We start from the raw sequence: 19,261 nt of genomic DNA on the forward strand, positions 1-19,261 counted from the left end.
AAAGTGAGAGAACTTTTATTTAATTCTGAGATCTGTAATGCCATGGACATTACCGTAGGTCTGACCATTTAAATTCACAAGGGTTTGTAGGGCTACAGTGATGCCTGAAAATAGGCAATATTTTAATCTGTTCAATGAGTACCAAAAAAATGAAAAAATAAAAGTGAATAAACTTTGCAAAGATAGTACGGTATAGAGGATTCGACCTTTTCTTGAAAACAAAAAGCTCTTTTCGATTTCAAAAACATTTAGAGATCTGGGGACACATACTGCCCTCTTGTGGACTTCATGATCGCATCAATTTGTTGAAGTTATATTCCTAAAATCCTCAAGAGTACGTAAAGACGTAATAAAGACAGATTCTGTTCACTCTGAATATATTCCTTTTTCTACTTGTTTCGGTGTATATCACTATTTCTGAACGACATCTGAGCAACGTAAAGGATGTTTAACTTTGCTAAAATGCAGGAACCTCGTAGGCTTCCGTCTAAAAGGACATGACGTCAGCATAACAACAAACGATGACAGCCCGTGATGGGAAAAGCTAATCAATTAATAAGAATTGAAATGTTCCAACATCTCTGTCATCTGAATGTGAAATTAATTTCCTAAGGTAAGGTGATGAAAGGTGCGTTTTAGTGGTCGGCATCGTAAAAGTAGCATTCTTTTAGAGCGAAGGGTAGTGGACTCGTAGCTGGCTAGCTTTGATGGTCGCAGCCGCTGGGATGTTGCAACGAAGTGTTTTTCTGCTACTAGTAGCTCTACTAGGCTACCTGTTCTCTGTGGACTAGCTTAGCTCTCTTGCTAGCTACATTTGGGGCCTTGTGTTATCCATATGTTCAATAAGGATAAATGCATCCAGCGAGCAAGTGTTTCTGGTGTCAGTCGAATTAAAGGTCGGATTAGCTAGCCAACAATTACCTTATTAGGCAAGCAACGGTAAACTATTCAATAAATATGTTGTTTGTGGGCCTTTCTACCAAGCAAACAATTTAGCTAGCATAGACAGGTAGCCTGGCTAGGGATTCGTAAACGAGCCTTTATTGTCAGAATGGTCGTCATGTTGCACACAGCACTGTAGCTCGCTAGCTAACTAAAGTGTTTTACAGGAACCCCGACAGGTAATTTATCTAGCAAACGGCAGTTAATAGAACTCTTTCGTCTCCATATCAGTTGGCAAATACTCACTGGCAAACCTCTGCAATTTCTTGCAGTTGTTTCTCCCCCAGGGGGTTGGGTTTGCTAATGGTTAGCTAGCCAGCTAAAAGCGTCGTCTATTTCTTGTCAAGTCTTGACGTAAGCTAGTCGGTTGGCTAGCTACATGCAGTTAGCTGGCCCACACATATGGGGATGCTGATGTGATGATGATGCACGTTCATGGGGTTAAGTGTTTTTGAGTTGCCACAGCGACTGCACCTCACCACGATTGCCCAACGCAATGCAGGTGCATTGCAGCAACGCGTCAACAAGTCTTAGCTTAAATATTTTCTTTTTCGTCTAGTGTGTGAGATAAAGAAGTGACAGGACGTTCTTCAACCTGTCAGCTAGCCAGCCGGAGAAACGGGGAACAGGATAGGGAAGCAGGGCGGAGCGGGCGCCGCGGACCCGGTGGAGAAGATGGCGGGTAGCCCAGAAAAGAGTTCCACGGCGCAGGAGCTAAAAGAACAGGGTAACCGGCTTTTCCTTTGCCGCAAATACCAAGAGGCGGCCACCTGCTACAGTAAAGCCATCGTGAGTATTACTCATTTAAAGCTGTACGTTGTCCTCCCCGATTTCAGTCTTCCATCACAAGGGCCCTCTGTAAATTAACGTCACAGTAGTTGAACGAACTATCGCCATATTAACCCGTTCTCTAAAATGTAAAGTAGCCTCATGTAAAATGAAAACACTACAACAAGCGTCTGTCTGTTTGCCTTCTGTGTGCAGAACCGTAATCCTTCAGTGGCGGTGTACTACACTAACCGGGCTCTGTGCCACGTCAAGCTACAGCAGCATGACAAGGCACTGTCTGACTGTAAGCACGCCCTGGAGCTGGACAGCCAGTCGGTCAAGGCACACTTCTTCCTGGGCCAGTGTCATCTGGAGCTGGAGAACTACGACGAGGCCATCGGCAACCTGCAGAGAGGTGTGACAAGAGCCCAGTTCCCCCCACGCTGATGACATCTCTGTGTTTGTCGTCTTCTCTTTGTCGCGTGTCGGTTATCTGGAATGTACTAGGTCGTTTTCCCATCACAGCCATTGGGAATATCTAGTGGTGTGTTGAAAGGCAGTCTCTAAGTCCAACCGTATTGAAGCTATTTGTAAACCTGTAGTTGAAATGCTCTTATTTATGTATATAGGATTTTAATTTCTTCATGTTAGTGACCTGATGTTGGTGTGACTCTAAGCAATCTCTAGGCATTTCACTGTACCGTGCTGTGTCTCTGCATTTCCCCAGCTTACAACCTGGCGAAAGAGCAGAGGCTGAACTTCGGAGACGACATCCCCAGCGCCCTGCGCATGGCCAAGAAGAAACGCTGGAACAGCATCGAAGAGAAGCGGATCAACCAGGAGAACGAGCTGCACGCCTATCTCACCAAACTCATCCTGGCTGAGAAGGAGAGGTGAGGGAGACCAGTCATATTTAGAAAAGGGTTCAGCATTTGTGTGTTATGAATCCGTTCTTTTTTTCTTTTTTTTTTTTACATAAAAACACAATGAGACAAATATCTACAAACATGTACGGAAACAAAAATACCAAACAGTTGACAGAACACAACAAGGGATGGGGGAAGGGTGCAAGGAATAGGCGTTATGAATCCGTTCTTGAAAAACTGTACATGTACTGCCTTTTTTAATGCTCTGTGGTCTGAGTTGAACATGCCTGTGGGGTATTTGTGTGTCTTCCTCAATATCTGTTCTCTCCCCCCCCCCCATAGGGAAGTGGAAGACAAGCAGGAGGAGGACAATCAAAATGGAAGCAACGCTGTCAAGATCAAATCGAAACATGTTCGTTGAGCTTGGTCATTTTGTGTTAAAAGAATCCTCTGGTATTCCTTTGTGTCGCGTCCCTGTACTGACATTTGTGGGAGCTGTAACTGACCTACTAACCTGTCCTGTGCAGGAAAGGTTTCTTATGGACATGGATGAGCTCTTCTCTCAGGTGGATGAAAAGAGAAAAGTAAGTGTGTATGACTCACGCTGAGTGTTAGTGTTATGGGCCAGCTCTTTAGTAGAGCCAGAAATATGTACTATGCAGGTCTTTATGTCAAGCAAAGCCTGATTAATTTAACCTAATTAATAACAATGCAGTAGTTATTATGTACCGTTCAATTTAACCTGACTTTGCCACAGGAGTTGTTAAGCTGTGTTTTAACATATTTCACCCGTATACTGTCTCCCCCCCCCCCCCCCCCCCCCCCCGACCAACACTCACATTTTGGCTCTTGATTCTGCCATTGTTAGAATATACCCGCATCCATCTCCTTTTTCTAGATCATGCTGTTTCTACGGCAACCGATACCTGCAGTTGCTTGTTAGTCACAAATTAACTGTGCTGTCTTTGGTGCCTAGCTTACTTAGCTCATCGTCATGGAGTTGCTAGTCAACAATGCACCAGTTTGGCTCCTTGTCACACTGACTGTTTAACATGAGCGAGGTTTACTTTAGGTTAGTTTGTCGAGTGCAGTGAGACTCATGGATTTGCTACCCTGCTTGTCCAGTAAAAAAAAAAAAAAAAAAATCCCTATGTATTCTTCTGTACTATAACTTGGTTACAGGAAGGCTATATGTTGACTTGACTTATTAAACTGGATGCAGTTCATTCGAATGCATGCAGAGGGCTATGACATGTTGTGTAATCTCCACAGAAGCGTGAGATTCCTGACTACCTTTGTGGGAAGATCAGCTTTGAGCTGATGAGGGAGCCGTGCATAACCCCGAGTGGCATCACCTACGACCGCAAAGACATCGAGGAGCATCTGCAGGTAAGTTACCGTGGAAACTCTACTATAATGGTAGGGGACACACTGGAAACCAGTGAGCACATCAAGTACTTCAAAGCATCAAAGAAGCATGCGCCTAGTGCGGATGACGGCATCTTCTTTCTTTTTGAAGCGAGTGGGACATTTCGACCCGGTGACTCGGAGTCCTCTGACCCAGGACCAGCTGATCCCTAACCTGGCCATGAAGGAGGTGATCGATGCCTTCATCCAGGAGAACGGCTGGGTGGAGGACTACTGAGCACCTACGCTCCGGACTCCTGCAGACCTCCCAACGGCCTGCAGAGAAGAGGAGGACTGTCTGGAGAGAGGGGGGATTCAAACCTTGGACGCCCCCCCCCCCCTCGCCCTACCGGATATGCACTTTACACACACATACAGGAGGGGCTGACGGTCACAATATGGACTACCTTAACGGGAGCCATTGTCTCTAGGTCTCCATCGTCTCTAGGTCTCCATCCTTTCCTATCTGCTGTCCATTGTAACCTCTGTTCCCCCAACCGAGAGGCTTGTTCTGCAGGTCTCTCTCCCTTTAATGTTTATCTCCATTCTCTCTCTCTCTCTCTCTCTCTCTCTCTCTCTCTCTCTCTCTCCATCTTACTGTCCCCCATGGTGAAGGAGAACCCGCCCCACCACCATTTCTCTCTCTCTCGCTGGCTCTCTCTGTCTCTCTCTCTCTCGCTCTCTCTGTCTATCTCTCTCTCTCTGTCTCTCTCTCTCTCGCTCTCTCTGTCTCTCTCTGTCTGTCTCTCTCTCTCTGTCTATCTCTCTCTCTGTTTCTCTCTGTCTATCTCTCTCTCTCTCTCTCGCTCTCTCTGTCTATCTCTCTCTCTCTGTTTCTCTCTGTCTGTTTCTCTCTCTCTGTCTCTCTCTCTCTCTGTCTTACTGTCTGTCTCTCTCTCTCTGTCTATCTCTCTCTCTCTGTTTCTCTCTGTCTGTCTCTCTCTCTCTCTCTCTCTGTCTTACTGTCTGTCTCTGTCTATCTCTCTCTCTCTGTTTCTCTCTGTCTGTCTCTCTGTCTCTCTCTCTCTCTCTGTCTTACTGTCTCAGTGCCACAATCCTCTCTGAACACATCACACTGCACTCGGGTGTTTCAGAACTCCGTCTATGTACAAATACCAGTTTTCTGTCTGATATAACCATCAATGTTCTGCTGAAACATATTGGCCTTTTGTTTGGCTCATCATCCAGTATTGTTTATTTTATTTAGTTTTTTTTTTTTTTTTTGGGGGGGGAGGGATGTGTGGGAGGGAATCATACGTATTGTACTTAGTTTATTACTAATGGTTTCCTTAAGTTTGTGTTGGTGTTCCCTCAGACATGTTGACATTACCCAGATGCCAAAATGCTGTTTTCAACAAATCAGAGTAATTCATTTTGAATGCAGAATGTCGTTTTGGAATGGGTTCCGAAGAACTAACTAACCAAATTGAAGTCTGCATCACATAGTCACCAACAGAACTAGAATGTTGTTCATTGCATATCAGTACCGGTTAACAGACAATTATACTACGTTGAATGTACTATATGCAAACGTACAGTAAAAGTGAATAGGTTTAAGTCTTCAAGTTGTTTGTATTATTAGCACCAAAAAATGCATTGTTTTCATAATCCTAGGTTGAGTTATGAATGTTAAATTAAGTGAGCTGGAACAGAAATATAAGGGGTCCCATCTATATTTGGTTTATTATTGAAATGTCTAATGAATTTAATTTCTCTTGAGATCTATTTTCCTGTTTCTGCTTGATTTTTGAGGTTCTTGGAAGCTGCTTTGGGAAATATTCTGTAATGTTAATGCTGTAGGATGGCAGTAGGCTGTAAGCTTGGACAATGTTTTGGGCTGGAGGAACTGCTGTTGACGTAAGATGGCTTTGAGCACCGAGGGAGACGTGTTAAGTCACTCAGATGTGCTTTACAAAGACAAGCAAACAGTCGTTGACATCTAGCAACGTGAATACATTTTTTTCTCCCCTCAACCTTTATTTTTGAAACAAATTCTACTTCCCTAATGTACTACACCAATCAGAAAGGTGTTACACCCGTCAAGGAAGTAGTCGTAAGAACTGCAATTAAGACTGACTGCCTTTTTCATGACGCAGTGCAGAGTTTTAAGTAGGTTTGGGGTTTAATAGACTCATTCAAATCCTTAAAAGTCTTCTGCCTTGTTTTGGCTTTCTAGGTAGATATGCTGTAAAGGTAGGACAATCCATATGACAGTTTCCTGGTTAGGGGCTTTAAAATGGGCATGACATCCCTACTAGGAGTTCTCTGCCCAGGTCCAGTATTTTACAGCTATCTCTACTTCCTCTTGTCTAAACTTGTGTTTGTGCTTGGCTCAGGATGCTGGCTATGTAAATATGTTTGCTTGCAGATCTCTGATTTTATTTCTTCTTCATGGAACCAGTCAAAGCTCTGTGGAACTATGGAAAGCTTGGAAAAAAAAACAACTGTATTAAATGTAGATATGTTGATAACACAAACATCTGACTTGTGCTGTTTTTTTCTCAAATCTAATTATAATATCATAAATTATCATATTATAAATATTTTAAAAACTATCAAGAAATGCAACAAATGGAAAATGCTTCAGCTTGACCCAGAGAGGTACGAGGCATAAAGGTGTATAGATGTCCAGGTTCATCGTCCCAGGAGGGCAGGCCTGAACACACTGCATGTCTTGTTCCTGGCAACAACACTCTGTCTGAGGCGAACATGACCAAAGATGAAAGTGTGTGTGTGTGTGTGTGCTTCTGTGTGTGTTTCTCTGTGAGTGTGTGTTTGCTTGTCAGACAGACACTCCAGTGTCAGTCAGTTCCAAAGCCACGCGACCCATTGTCACTGTAAAGGGCTGCTGAGCTGATGTCATGGTTTGTGCTAGGAGGGAAGAGGACTCAAGACTCCCTGGCATAACTACCACAGCCAACCTGACTGAGTGACCATCGCAAGGCCCTCTGGAGAAATAAACATGGTAAGAAATGTTATCTTCATGTTTGAGTTATTCCAATACAATGTACTCTGTTGCCAAGATAAGTTTGACAGTGATTTGCTGAACAATGGATATGGGTGTTTGGGTAGCAGAGCTGGTTGTATTGAGAGACACAGTGTGTGTTTTTGTTAATAGTTTGTCATTTATCTGCTTTGTCTTGGAAGAGTGTCTGCAGTGACAAGGTTGCTGGCATTCTCATACTCTGCTTCTTTGGCCTGTGTTCAGCCAGTGAAGGTATGATTTTGAGCATAATGGAAGAAATGAAATGGTGTCACAAATGGACTTGTACTGTCATTTGTAGTATGAAGTATACAATGAAAAAGGATGATGTCGATGTGTGCCTGTGACAGTTCTGATGGAAAACAAAATGTGTGTGTTTGTGTCTGTATGTGTCTGTGTGCTGATGGCCCGTGCAGTGGGTCTGGGGGGCAAGGTCCTGGTCTTCCCTTACGAGACAGACTTCAGCTTCGTGGCCCTGATCCCCCAGAAGGAAATGGAGCTGCGCTCGTTCACGCTGTGCATGCGCGTTGCCACGGAGCTGCAGGGCGAGCGTCAGGTCATCCTCTTCGCCTACCGCACCTCCGACTACGACGAGCTCAACGTGTGGCGCGAGAAGGACGGCCGCGTCTCCTTCTACCTGAGCGGGGACGGCGTCTCCTTCCACCTGCCGCCCATCTCCACCTTCCGCACCAGCCTCTGCCTCACCTGGGAGTCCAGCTCTGGGCTGTCGGCCTTCTGGGTGGACGGCCGGCGCAGCACCTACCAGGTGTACAAGCCCGGCCACACAGTGAGGCCCAAGGGCACCGTCCTCCTGGGGCAGGACCCAGACAAGCACCTGGGGGACCTGGAGGCCGTGCAGAGCTTCGTGGGGGAGGTGACCGACCTCAACATGTGGGACTACGTGCTCCCCAGGAGCCAGGTCCAGGCCTGGCACTACGGCCACCGTGTCCCCAAAGGCAACATCTTTGACTGGGCCACCATCGAGTACCAGCTGAATGGGAACGTGATGGTGGTGGAGGATGACTGACTCAGCGTGGAGTCACGCGCTCGTGCAGATGGGTATGTGTGTGTCTGGACTGGGCTGGTGATACTGATGTTTTTCTGCGGTTGTTTTTAACTTCTCGTCTGTGTGTCGGGGCCTCTCTACTGCTGGTCCTGAGGAGGTAGGCCGTCTTAAGTGGACGTCCTGTAGCCTGGTAGTTGCCGAAGTGGGACATTATGGGTTCACTCGAATTTCCTTATCTCGAAAGCTATGAACTGTATATACAAGAGAAAGCGAGCACTGGATTGATTAACGTCATTCATCTACTTTTTGTGCGAGGCCTTAGTAGTCACTAAATAGAGGGAACATCTATTTAGAATAATCTTGGTGTTTTCCTTAATCCAAGTCCTTTCTTCGTGTTATAATATTATCATGTCATTTAACTAAAAGGATGTCAAAATATGTAAACTCTAGCAAATTTTTTAAAAATGTTGTGTCAACTTCTCGTGGTAGTCTTTAGCCAGGCTCTGACATCCTGCACACAGTATCTGAAAACTGTGGACAGTGTGACGTTGGTGCTGTGCAAGATAATGCCACAGGGGGGCAGGATTGCTGCTCTCAACTCTGCAGACATCATTTGTGTCAATGCACGAAGCAACACTGGCATGTTAAAACATTATTTTATACTCAAGGTTTCAGTAGCAGTATTGGTCATAATATACCTAATTTGAAGAAACATTAATGCTTTTGTAAATGTCAAGCGCAAAGGCTTCAGGAGTCCTTCAGGAGTGGCTGAGCTGTTAGGGAATTGGTCTAGCAATCCGAAGGTTGCTGGTTCGATTCCCGGCAGTGCAAAATGCTGTTGTGTCCTTGGACAAGGCACTTCAAGGTTTTCTTTTTCTTTATAGTCTTTCGTTGTTTGAGGTTCTTGTGTAATTCCTACAGTGCATCATAATTATGCCGTATGGTTTGTCTAACAAAGAAGTGCTCTTGCAGTGCAGTGCATAGATATCTTATATATACACACAATCTTGCTACGTACTAATAACTAAGGACATTTATTGTGAATATCTAATGAAAAAGGGAAGTTTCTCCAAGTCTCCACGAGAGTGAAGTTGATTTTAATCTATACAGTAGGCCTACATATAGAATTCACAGAAAACCGTAAAATGACATGGTTTTGTGTTACGTGTTGTCAGTAAAAGGCTATAGCAAGAAATATGAAGTATGAAAAGGCGATTCATTATTTCTATACTTCATAATTTAAAAGTGCTGAGAGACAAACAGCAATTACATGTTTAAAAGCCACTGCGTTAATGTTGCCTTTGGTTAGCACACTCACTCTCATAAATGTTCCATGTTTTGAGCTGATGTAAGAATGCTTTTGGGCCTGAAATTAAATCTTGACATGTGCATAACTAAAAACGTGTGTTCATAAAGAGAAATTATGTCTTTGAACTGTTTTAGCGTCTCCTAGAGATATTAGCCCACCTTGATGAAATAAATGGGATGTTGTGGGAAAAAAAAAACTTTGACTTTAGAAGTCAAAATTAATCTGAAATGTTTTGGCGAAATGAAACACAACACAGGAAGCAAGGTTTCAACTATGCTCTCGCATAGCAACGTCCCATGCCAACTTAGTTGACGTTAAATAGTCCCTTGAGAGAGAGGGAGCGTGAACAGTTAATCACGGCTTATATCCTTTCACCTTTGACCCAAGACAACAAACCATCCGCACATGTTCGGTGTCGTCCCTCCGCGCCCTGTCCCATGCGTTATGCTCAGGGTGCGAATTACGGGGATGTTTGAGGGGGTCTGACCCCGCCCAATTAAGACTTGAACCCCCCCAAAAGAGGTAAAAACAACAGGTCGGGGGGGTCAATACAAGCTCTGGAGAAGAAGTTGACCCCCCCTCCCATGAATGTCTTTGTATAATTTGCACACTGGTTATGCTGCCTAGTTCCATGCACTCCCTCCCCCCAGTCACCACCATCTTGACCTCTTTGGAGAAAACAGGAAGAAGTTTCCAGAGCACAGCTCAGGCTCCCTTGAGGGTGGTAAAGTGCGGCGTTCCGAATGTGTGTGTTTATTCTGACCGAATCCCCCGTTGGCTCTCTGCTTCTCTGGCGGCTGCTAAATGAGGAGGAGGCAAGCAGAATGAGTTCTGACTGCGGGTCAGCTGCCAAATGTTCCACCTTCTTGAATGTTGCAATGCATCAATCGCAGTGCCCACTCACTGTATGGTAACACCTTTCTGAACCATCTGCCCCGATTGGCTTCTCAGCCCCCTGGACCAGACACACGGCCTTCTCTCTCTCTCTCTGTCTCTCTTTCTCTCTCTCTTTCTCTTTCTCTTTCTCTCTTTCTCTCTCTCTCTCTCTGTCTCTCTTTCTCTCTCTCTCTCCTTGTTCAAAAGGAGCCATTCCTTCCAGCACCAACATATACACGCAACCGCCCCCCCCCCTTCACCTCATGTTATCCTTGCTCTTCTCCATCGAGGGGCAAATATGGAGGACAACAGTATGTGAAAGATAAATATTTTCAACGGTTAGGTGAGTACATTCTCGTGGCCTCTTACCTGAGTTTTTAAGAGCCTCTCCTACGTTCACATTGCTTGCCTCTCAACACCCAATCAAACAATAAGTTACATATGCTGTCAATGTCACGTACGTCTCCAATGTGTTTAATTGTTTAAACTTGTCAACATGACTTCTTATTTGATGTATTATAATTATTTATTTTTCACAAAGCTGTGCAAGTTAAGCAGACTGTATTTGGAATATGAAGGTTAACAGACCAAAAAAACTAAACAGCAACCAGGTTACAGTAGGCCTAATGTAGAATCGAATTTGTAGTGACACAACGTAGAAACGTAACATGGAAACAATGTGCTGATAGACATGTAGACTAAATTCATATTTTTGAGGTGGAAAAAATACATTTGACAGTATAAGTCACCAGAAACTTTAAATGACTTAAGAACTCCTCAAGAAATCCTCAAACGAACTTAACCTGGTTACTCACCCGGTTTTAACCTGGTGTTATTAGACTACACAACTGGACAAGTTAGTTGCGGGCGTCTTGTCCTGCCTGATGACAATCCCAGGAGCAATGGCGGGCGGCAGCCTGGGAGATCTGCATAATAGCCGGTGGTGGGGCCGTCGGAGGCTCCGCGGCTGGCTGCATGTCCCTGCGTGTGTGAGCTGGTGAAATGTCTTCCATGCGAAAAGAGATAGCGTAACGGCGAGAGCAAGGCCCGCGTGAGCCGGTGGGGGAAACAGAAGGAGGCCCGTTCTGGATTCCTTCGAGCAACTCCAAATAGATTTCCAGGCAAAACATATTTGCATATGCAAGACAGTGCTACGAGCTATCTGGGTGAGCTCTGGCATGTAAGCATTGAACAGATGGATATTATTTTTTTCATTTTTTTTTTCTTCAGCTTTCTTACAGAAATTACATATCATTAAGTCGAAAACGTAGATATTTAGCCGTGTTTTCCTCTCATAAAATGACGCTACATTTTGCCACAATATAGCCTATCATAATTATTTATGCTGTATTCAGTATTCAGAAAAGATAACGCATAGTAAAACTATAACATATTTACGTTCACTGGTTGGTTAATGTGAAACCATGCATACGCTTGAGACATGCAAATGTTCATTGGAGGGTTAAGAGTGTGTCTGGTGTTTTATCTAATTCAGAAAGAAAAACATTTAATTGTGTGGTAAAACAAAAACTTTACACAAAACTGGCCAAAAAACTACAACTTTACCCCTTAAAAAAACTTGTCAAAATATGACAGCAGCTGTGGAACTTCGTGCATTTGCTCACTGTGGGCATCGTTTGTCCACAAGGCTCAACGCTCTCAGGGGGACAGGAACCTGAACGAGTCTAAACGAATCAGTTTTAAGGCGCACCGTCAGAATTATTTTCTTTCAGCACTTTCTTTTTTGTTACTTAACCCTTGTGCTGCCTTCGGGTCGTTATTATGAATATAGGCTGTAATATAAAATTGCTAAAAATTTGCGAGTTTCAGTTTTGTTAACTGCTTTTGAGTATCTTCCACATGGCTAGCTGCATAGAAAGTGTGGTGTCTCTGGTGATTCTTGGAATCATGTTGTTTAATAATTGGACACTGTACTGTCTGTACTGCATCAGCTAAACTAAACTTCTGCCATGTCTTTCTGATATCTACAACAGATGTACCAGTGAAGAGCAAGAAGAAGATGGGACATTGCTCTTTGTCCACCCTCCATCCCTCTCTCTCTCTCTCTCTCTCTCTCTCTCTCTCTCTCTCTCTCTCTCTCTCTCTCCCTCCCTCCCTCCCTCCCTCCCTCCCTCCCTCCCTCCCTCCCTCTCTCTCTCTCTCTCTCTCTCTCTCTCTCTCTCTCTCTCTCTCTCCCCCCATCTCTCCTCCTCCCAGAGCTTGAGATGGAGGTCCATACCTCCCCAACATGCTGGGTGTTCCTGCCCCCCCAGGCACTCTAAAACATTCAGCAGGGCTCCCCATTAGAGTCGCTCTGAATCAGGCACAGGCGTTTCCATGGCCGCCTTCCTGCCACTTCTACCGCTTGCGACTTAGCAACGCAAAGGTAAAGTTTAAAAAACACACATACAAAATCACTGGAATTTCTCACCCCCCCCCCCCTTGGTCTCAGAATGGTAGTGTCACCCAACCCATCACACACTTGTGCGGACTAGCTTGTATAGACAGACTGTTAGGCGTGTGCAGGCATTCAGGCGAGCAGTCAGGCAGGTGCCTCAGTGGGCACACACAAACACACACACACCACAAACCACAGCTTGTGAAATCCAGAGGCGTCCTAGCGTTTTCTATCCAGTCTTTTCACACTCCTGGTGTGAGGCTTGACCTTTGCAACGGCGTGAAAACAGAAGAGGCCGGAGCTGTCCAGTGTTCCAGCTTCAGGCTTGGTGTGTAGTGGGTTTCCTTTCAGCATCTGGCCTGTCTGCAGCTATCCGCTCAGTGACATTCTACTCAGCCTGGGAACAACGGCTCTCCGGATACGCTACAGTATGAAAAATTACGTGTTTATAGATTTTCTTTGAGAGGATTAGTTAGGGTTCTGAACAAATGAACACTTTACATTTAGTCATTTTTTAGCAGACGCTCTTATCCAGGGTGATTTGCAGTAAGTACAGGGACATTCCCCCGTGGCAAGTAGGGTGAAGTGCCATGCCTAAGGAACCAATGTTACTTGGCACGGCTGGGAATCGATCCAGCAACCTTCTGATTACTAGCCCAATTCCCTAACCGCTCAGCCACCTGACCCCCCACTTTAACCGTCTGAGTGTGAGGATGAATGAAGGCGGCCTCACCTCTCTCTCAATACCACAGCACAGTGGAGATGAACTTCGAAGAGGAGGAGGGGGAAGAGGAGGAGGAGGGGGAGGGGGATCTGGGCTGCTGTGGTTGACTGCCTGCGTCGCGGCTTTTAGCGTTGAATCCCCCTCCGTCGCTTCTGGGCAGGCCCCTCCTGTGAACATATGAGCGGTGCCAAGGCGCGTGGTGCTGGAAGCCCGGCCAAGGCCCTGATTGAATATTACAGCCCTCTAAATGGATGGAGATTAGCCTCTGTGGGAATGTTAGGGCTTAATATGCCCCCCGGCCAGCCTCCCCCTACTCAGCATTCTTAGGAGGAGAGTAAATGGTAAACAAACACACACACAGACGCAAACACACACACAGATGACTGGGTAGCACTCACACATGTAAGGGGTTGTAGACTTGGTCATGGCTATGGCTCTGCTGGCTGGTAGCATGCGGGAAGGGTTTGAGAAAAAGACGTGGCATTCATACAAAGTCGGCAAAGATTAAAGCCGAGTGACAAGTTTGCAAACAAAAATTCCATTGACTTTGTACAGAGGAAATCTTTAGAAACGTGGCTAATGACCTTGTGTTGAAAAGGACGACATATGTCATCAGTTATCTGTCATATTAACAAATATAAAGCAAATATAAAATATAAAGCACGATATAACAATATTGTCTGACTTCCTGACAGTCCTGTTGGTGAGTAGATATTTATTAATTTAGCATTAATTAATGAAACTGTATACACATACAATTCTGTGTTACGATGTGCGACAGACAATAAGCCTGAACTGATCTGACTCCAAATGAGCACAGGGCGTGGGTCTTTTTCCAGAATCATTTTAAATCAAACAAAACCAAGAGAATTCCAGAGGGAAATCACATCACAGATTAACACTGCTCTGATTGACTCTGAGAGTGACTCGGTGCGAGAAAAACATCGACATCACGCATGTGAAGTAAATGACTGTCTCTTTTAATTGCGGCTGGGTTCCCTAAGCCTCGTCATGTCAGTTGGATATCCCATCTTGAATAATTGATCTGTTGGTTTGTAGCTCGCTCGGACTAAAATGCTTTTACGTGTGTGTGTGTGTTTTGAGGTTTTGGCATAAAAACCCCTAAGTGTATTATTTATAAACACACCTTAGTAGGTCTGGATTACTTTTTCATAGTTGCGAGCCTAGTTCTTGATTGGCTGTTTAGTTCAACTTGATCCTTTTTCTACATGTTCTGGTTTAACCAAGTAATACAGTGCAGCTTGGGCAAGTTTCAAATATGGTGTGATGTGAACCATTCACCAAAATGTGTAGTCTTTGTTTCTCAGTTTACGTTCCTCTCTGAATAAACACACACACACAAAGACCTCACGTGAACGCATAACAAACAACAACAGTTCGTCAAACAAATGCCGACACACACACACACAAACACACACACACAAACACACACACACAAGCACTCTGTGCCAATGGGCAGGGACTAGCCTGAAAGATTGAAAGCAATTAAAACTATCATCTGCAGTGGCTCTGGGCAGGCCCCTGGCTGAGGGGGAGCTGCCAGTGTGCATCAGACTCTCTGTCTCAGCTACACACACACACACGAGAGAGGAACACAACGTCCCGCTCTAACACTGAGGCTTCATGTAAGCAGTCCGCACACACACATAAACACACAAACACACATACGCACATCCTCACTCATAGACATACGCACAGACTCACACACTCATACGCATATATACACAGGCACACAAACACGCGCGCATAGACTCACACACACGTATAGACACGCACACACAAACACCTACACAGACCGCAACATCCACACACGCACACACGTGATCACAGTCTGGACGTAGCTCCGCCGATCGCTTCCACGTACAGAAACCCTCCACACACGACAATATCGCTCTGTTCGAAAATCTGCTGCTGTGTGTCGCCCCACAGCAGACAGCTGGAGGTGTGGTTCAGCTGCAGCTAACGCACCAGAGAGCCAGAGTCTGGGGCCCGCTAGACCCAGCTTGAGGAGCAGCGCGCCGCCATAATGACCCAAGCCAGCAGCCTGAAACAGCCTCGGTGTCCGGGAAATGTCCCCTGTTCTGGAGGACCCACCCAGGCAGGGCCCACAGTGAGTCACCACCACCACCACATCAACACATCCAACCAATGAGCTCTCTGGTCTGGTTAGTCTTTCGCTTTACAGTAAAACAGTCCTCTGAGCGGGGCTCGGATTTCCATGAAAAACCCACGTGGCTTTTAGTTCAAAAGTTTAGAGCCCTGAGAATAGGAATGCTGAGTTTGTATAGAGTTGTTTTATGACATTTATCATTCGTCATTGAAATACATAGAATGATCGTGTGAAGCATTTAGGCTCAATCACTGTAAAAGATGAAAGATAACAATGATCTGTGTGGTCCTTAAATGCAGTTTTCCTTTAATGTAAGCATGGAAACGCACACTCAAATACCCATCCTAGCCTCCCCAAGAACTCTGATATAATCTGTGGGAAGATGTTGTGAGCTGTTTACTCATAGTTTACCTGGTTTCACATCCCCAGGAACAGCGAGTGTCTGTCTGGTCTGGTCTGGTCCCTAACAAGTCTCCCCAGGACAGCCTCGCCAACATCATCAGCCACTAGTTAACTACTTATCTGCTCTCTCTCTCTCTCTCTCTCTTTCTCTCTCTCTCTCTCTCTCTCTCTCTCTCTCTCTCTTTCTCTCTCTCACTTTCTCTCCTTTCTGTCTTTCTCTCCTTTTCTCTCCTCTCTCCTTTTCTCCCTCCCTGTCCTGTCTCACTGTCTCTTCTCCATCCCTCTCCTGTCTCACTGTCTCTCTTCCTCCCTCGCCTGTCTCACTGTCTCTCTTCCTCCATCTCTGTCAATCCTCCGTCCGGCTTGGGGCTTGTCACTCCGGTTTAGCGTCGACATTAGCACCGGTGGTTTCCTTTTTTTTTCCCTGGCTCCCTCTCCGGGTGCGTTTGAATACATATCCTCTTGATTCCCCAGCCCTGGTTCATTTGACAGGGCCTGTTTTGTCAGGCTGACAGGCGGATAGCAGGGACACTAATAGGCCGCAGAGACCACCAGTAAAGCACCAGCCAGGGCAGGCCCTGAGGTGCCAGTCCCCATCTCCCTGGACGTCTCTCCGGGCGGTGCGGAGGCAGGACAGGGGGTCAGGCCTGGGCGTGCGGGGGAGGGAGGGAGGGGTGAACCATTAACCCTGTCCCACCGGCCTCAGCAGACTGGGCCAAAGCTGACAACCATCAACATCCGCCCCCCCCCCTGCTCCCCCTCCACTCCCGCACGCACACCCCACCCCACTGTCTCCACCGCACCCTCGCCTCAAACTAGGGGATGAAAAGAGCAGCCAGTGGGGTGGCGTGGAGATCTGATGATTCAGTCTGCCTCTCAGAATCCCCCCTTGTTCATCCAATCACAGACGGGGAACCCTGACGGCCAGACATGCTTGGTGATGGACACTGGGTGAAACAGCTGGGACGGGCTCTGATGTGCTGGTGGTGCTGTGTGTGCGGGTGTGTGTCTTCCTGTCTTTGTGTGTGTGTGTCTCTGTCCTTGTCTGTGTGTGTTCGGTCCCTCTAGGCTGCTTCTGTCCGACTGTGACTTGCCAAAGTCTGATTGGGCTTAATTGGCAGGTCGAGAGGTCCGGTAGGCAGGAGGGTCTGGAAGGTGGGGGGGTTTGTCTGGCCAAGGCAGGTAGCCTAGATTTGAGAAGGCGATGGGTGTGTTTTTTTCTGCCAAGTCTAGCTGTCGCCAAACAGTGGCACATGGAGACACAAACGTGCCAGACAGGAGAAAGCCCCTCTAAACTTTATTAACCCCATTAAACCTCACATCGTCAAAATGAAAAGGGAAAAAACCCTGTCACAGCTGCAAACTAGCAAACCGTTCATCGAAGACGCTAAACAAATCCACAAAAGACGATCATGTTGTATCATATATCAGCTCCTTAAAGACAAGACATCTCCTGCCTTTCATCAGTCCAAACCAAAGCGACGGACAGAGAGCAGAGGAGGAGAGAGAGAACGACAGGGAAGGAAAGACATCCTCTTGGGTCTTGGGTCTAGTGAATTATTAAGGTTTACTAATACTTGGTAAATCCCTCTTTGTCCTGTCCATTAGCACCCTGTCACATCCACTCTGCCTGGAGACTGACTTGCCCGCTTCATTTCGATGACAGAAGTTAAACTGTGCTCTCCTTCCAGGGGAGATGGAGGGGGGAGGGAGGAGGGGAGGGAGGAGGGGAGGGAAACAGAGAGAGGAACGGGGTGGGTTGTGGAGATGGGGGAAGGAGGGAGGAGGGGGCAGGGGAGAGATGGAGGGTTGGGGGCAACGGCACACTGGCAAGTAGGCCCCAGGGCTGGATGGTTCTGGAGGGTGCAGGCTCTCAGTGTGTGTGTGTGTGAGAGTGTGTGTGTGTGAGTGTTTGGACCATCTTTCTGTGTGTTGCCACAGGACCACCCGAACACTTTTTCATATGCTTCTACAGAGTGAGTATATTATTTGGTCTAAGTAAGTGTGCCTTTATCACAGTTCCTTATCTACTAACTACCCCCCACCACCAGCAACATCCCCGCCCCTCCCCGCCCCCCCCCCCCCCTCCTCCTCGCCTCACTGCGTGCCTGGCGGACTCTCCGCGGTCTCGACAGCCGAGCTGGTCGTTGCCCCGAGCGCCGAAGAGCTGTCGTCTCTCGTTAGCGTCGCCATGCCGACCCAGAGTCCTGCCTGCCTGCTCCTTGATTAAAGAAGCGAGGTGGAGGGGGGCAGTGAGGAGGGGCGCAGGGATGGAAGGGGAGGGGAGGTGAGGAGAGTGGAGGAGAGGGAGGGAGGGGTGTGTATGTACTCACTATTCCCCCAAGCTGCTTTTAAAGATCAGTGATTTGGTCAATTGGTCTGGCAACTCCAATACCATGGAAGGTCACTGATGACTCAATGGACCAGTCAGAGAGGCAGGCTGTTTGTCAGAATATGTGTATGGCGTGTGTGTGTGTGTGTGTGTGTGTGGTGTGTGTGTTGTTGGTTGTGTGTTTGTGTTTTTTGCGTGTGTTTTTATACAGGAGTGTTGTAACGGATTTCAGTGTGTGTTGTGTGTGTGTGTGTGTGTGTGTCTGTGTGTGTTTGCACATGAATGTGGTTTGATGAACACACATGCACCTTCTAGATCCTAGAACACTACACATACTTTCAGAGAAATGACTCTGCTCATGCGTGCATCAAAGGGGTGTACCAGAAATATGTACGTTTGTCAAAGGACGTCGCATAACGTCGTGGCTAGTTGTAAAGTCAGAGAGTTGCCTTGCGGCGAGTTCGCTTGTGAAAGTGGCGCCTGAAAGTTGACTTTACTTCGCACAGCCACACACCTCTCCGCATCAACCAAAACACGTGTAGCAGATTCATGCCATCAGTTTGACAGAGACATTTTTGTGTCTGGTGTGGTCTTTTATAGTTGAATATATAGAAGTTAGTTGACATGATGTTTGTTTGAAGTAGGCCACAGGCAGTGTGGTCACCATGGTGGACAGGGTCTGACCTTGTGGTGACCCCCAGCCGTCTGCCTCTGCACTCTGGGTTGCCTGGTTAGTCCACACATCCCTGAGGGGGCACAAATACTTGTCGCACTCTCAGTGATGTCACTTCCTATATGCCCTGCCCTGGGCACAGCTGTCCATCTCCGGCCAGTTTTCTCTGCCCAAAGGGAGGTCTGACTCGCCCCACGGACAACACACACACGCACACACACGCACACACGCACACACACACACTGTCCATCTGTTTGGGACTGTCCTTCATTCACCCTCTCAAAATCGGGACTGGAGGACTCTATTCAGTTTAGCAAAGCTGCTCACGATTACAGTTGAGGGTTGTATTTTAGCTGTTAATCATCCCAGGCACTGACAGCATGGTTCAGAGGTGTGTGTGACATAGTAAGCTGAGGTACAGTAGGTTTGAGGCAATACAACGAC

General features: G+C 46.5%; 2 protein-coding genes and 1 long non-coding RNA gene across 3 annotated transcripts; 2 read left to right on the forward strand and 1 right to left on the reverse strand.

Moving 5' to 3' along the window:
* Positions 1-490: 490 nt before the first annotated feature.
* Positions 491-6,460, forward strand: stub1 (STIP1 homology and U-Box containing protein 1). The gene is made up of 8 exons (XM_084670036.1): positions 491-613; positions 1,502-1,731; positions 1,927-2,125; positions 2,438-2,603; positions 2,919-2,988; positions 3,104-3,160; positions 3,849-3,965; positions 4,096-6,460. The coding sequence occupies exons 2-8, from the start codon at positions 1,618-1,620 to the stop codon at positions 4,219-4,221; spliced, it is 849 nt and encodes a 282-aa protein (XP_084526162.1). The 5' UTR covers positions 491-613; positions 1,502-1,617; the 3' UTR covers positions 4,222-6,460.
* Positions 6,461-6,867: 407 nt separating this feature from the next.
* On the forward strand, positions 6,868-8,847 carry LOC146259483 (C-reactive protein-like). The gene is made up of 3 exons (XM_084670038.1): positions 6,868-6,948; positions 7,131-7,200; positions 7,383-8,847. The coding sequence occupies exons 1-3, from the start codon at positions 6,946-6,948 to the stop codon at positions 7,991-7,993; spliced, it is 684 nt and encodes a 227-aa protein (XP_084526164.1). The 5' UTR covers positions 6,868-6,945; the 3' UTR covers positions 7,994-8,847.
* Positions 8,848-8,990: 143 nt separating this feature from the next.
* LOC146259484 (uncharacterized) lies at positions 8,991-10,467 on the reverse strand. Its single transcript, XR_014729509.1, has 2 exons — positions 10,418-10,467; positions 8,991-10,081 (listed from the first exon to the last, which is right to left on the reverse strand). It is a non-coding gene; the product is annotated as an uncharacterized LOC146259484 (long non-coding RNA).
* Between the last annotated feature and the right edge of the window lie 8,794 nt (positions 10,468-19,261).

The sequence above is a fragment of the Hypomesus nipponensis genome, chromosome 13 (assembly GCF_054491055.1).
Source record: "Hypomesus nipponensis isolate SF chromosome 13, ASM5449105v1, whole genome shotgun sequence".
Lineage (NCBI taxonomy): Eukaryota > Metazoa > Chordata > Actinopteri > Osmeriformes > Osmeridae > Hypomesus > Hypomesus nipponensis.

Excerpts from the sequence above, each read along its gene's own strand:
- stub1 (XM_084670036.1), top strand. The coding sequence starts at position 1,618 with ATGGCGGGTAGCCCAGAAAAGAGTTCCACGGCGCAGGAGCTAAAAGAA. Across the intron at positions 2,126-2,437 it reads CATCGGCAACCTGCAGAGAG|CTTACAACCTGGCGAAAGAG; the intron begins GTGTGACAAGAG and ends GCATTTCCCCAG. Across the intron at positions 2,604-2,918 it reads ATCCTGGCTGAGAAGGAGAG|GGAAGTGGAAGACAAGCAGG; the intron begins GTGAGGGAGACC and ends CCCCCCCCATAG.
- LOC146259483 (XM_084670038.1), top strand. Across the intron at positions 7,201-7,382 it reads CCTGTGTTCAGCCAGTGAAG|TGGGTCTGGGGGGCAAGGTC; the intron begins GTATGATTTTGA and ends TGGCCCGTGCAG.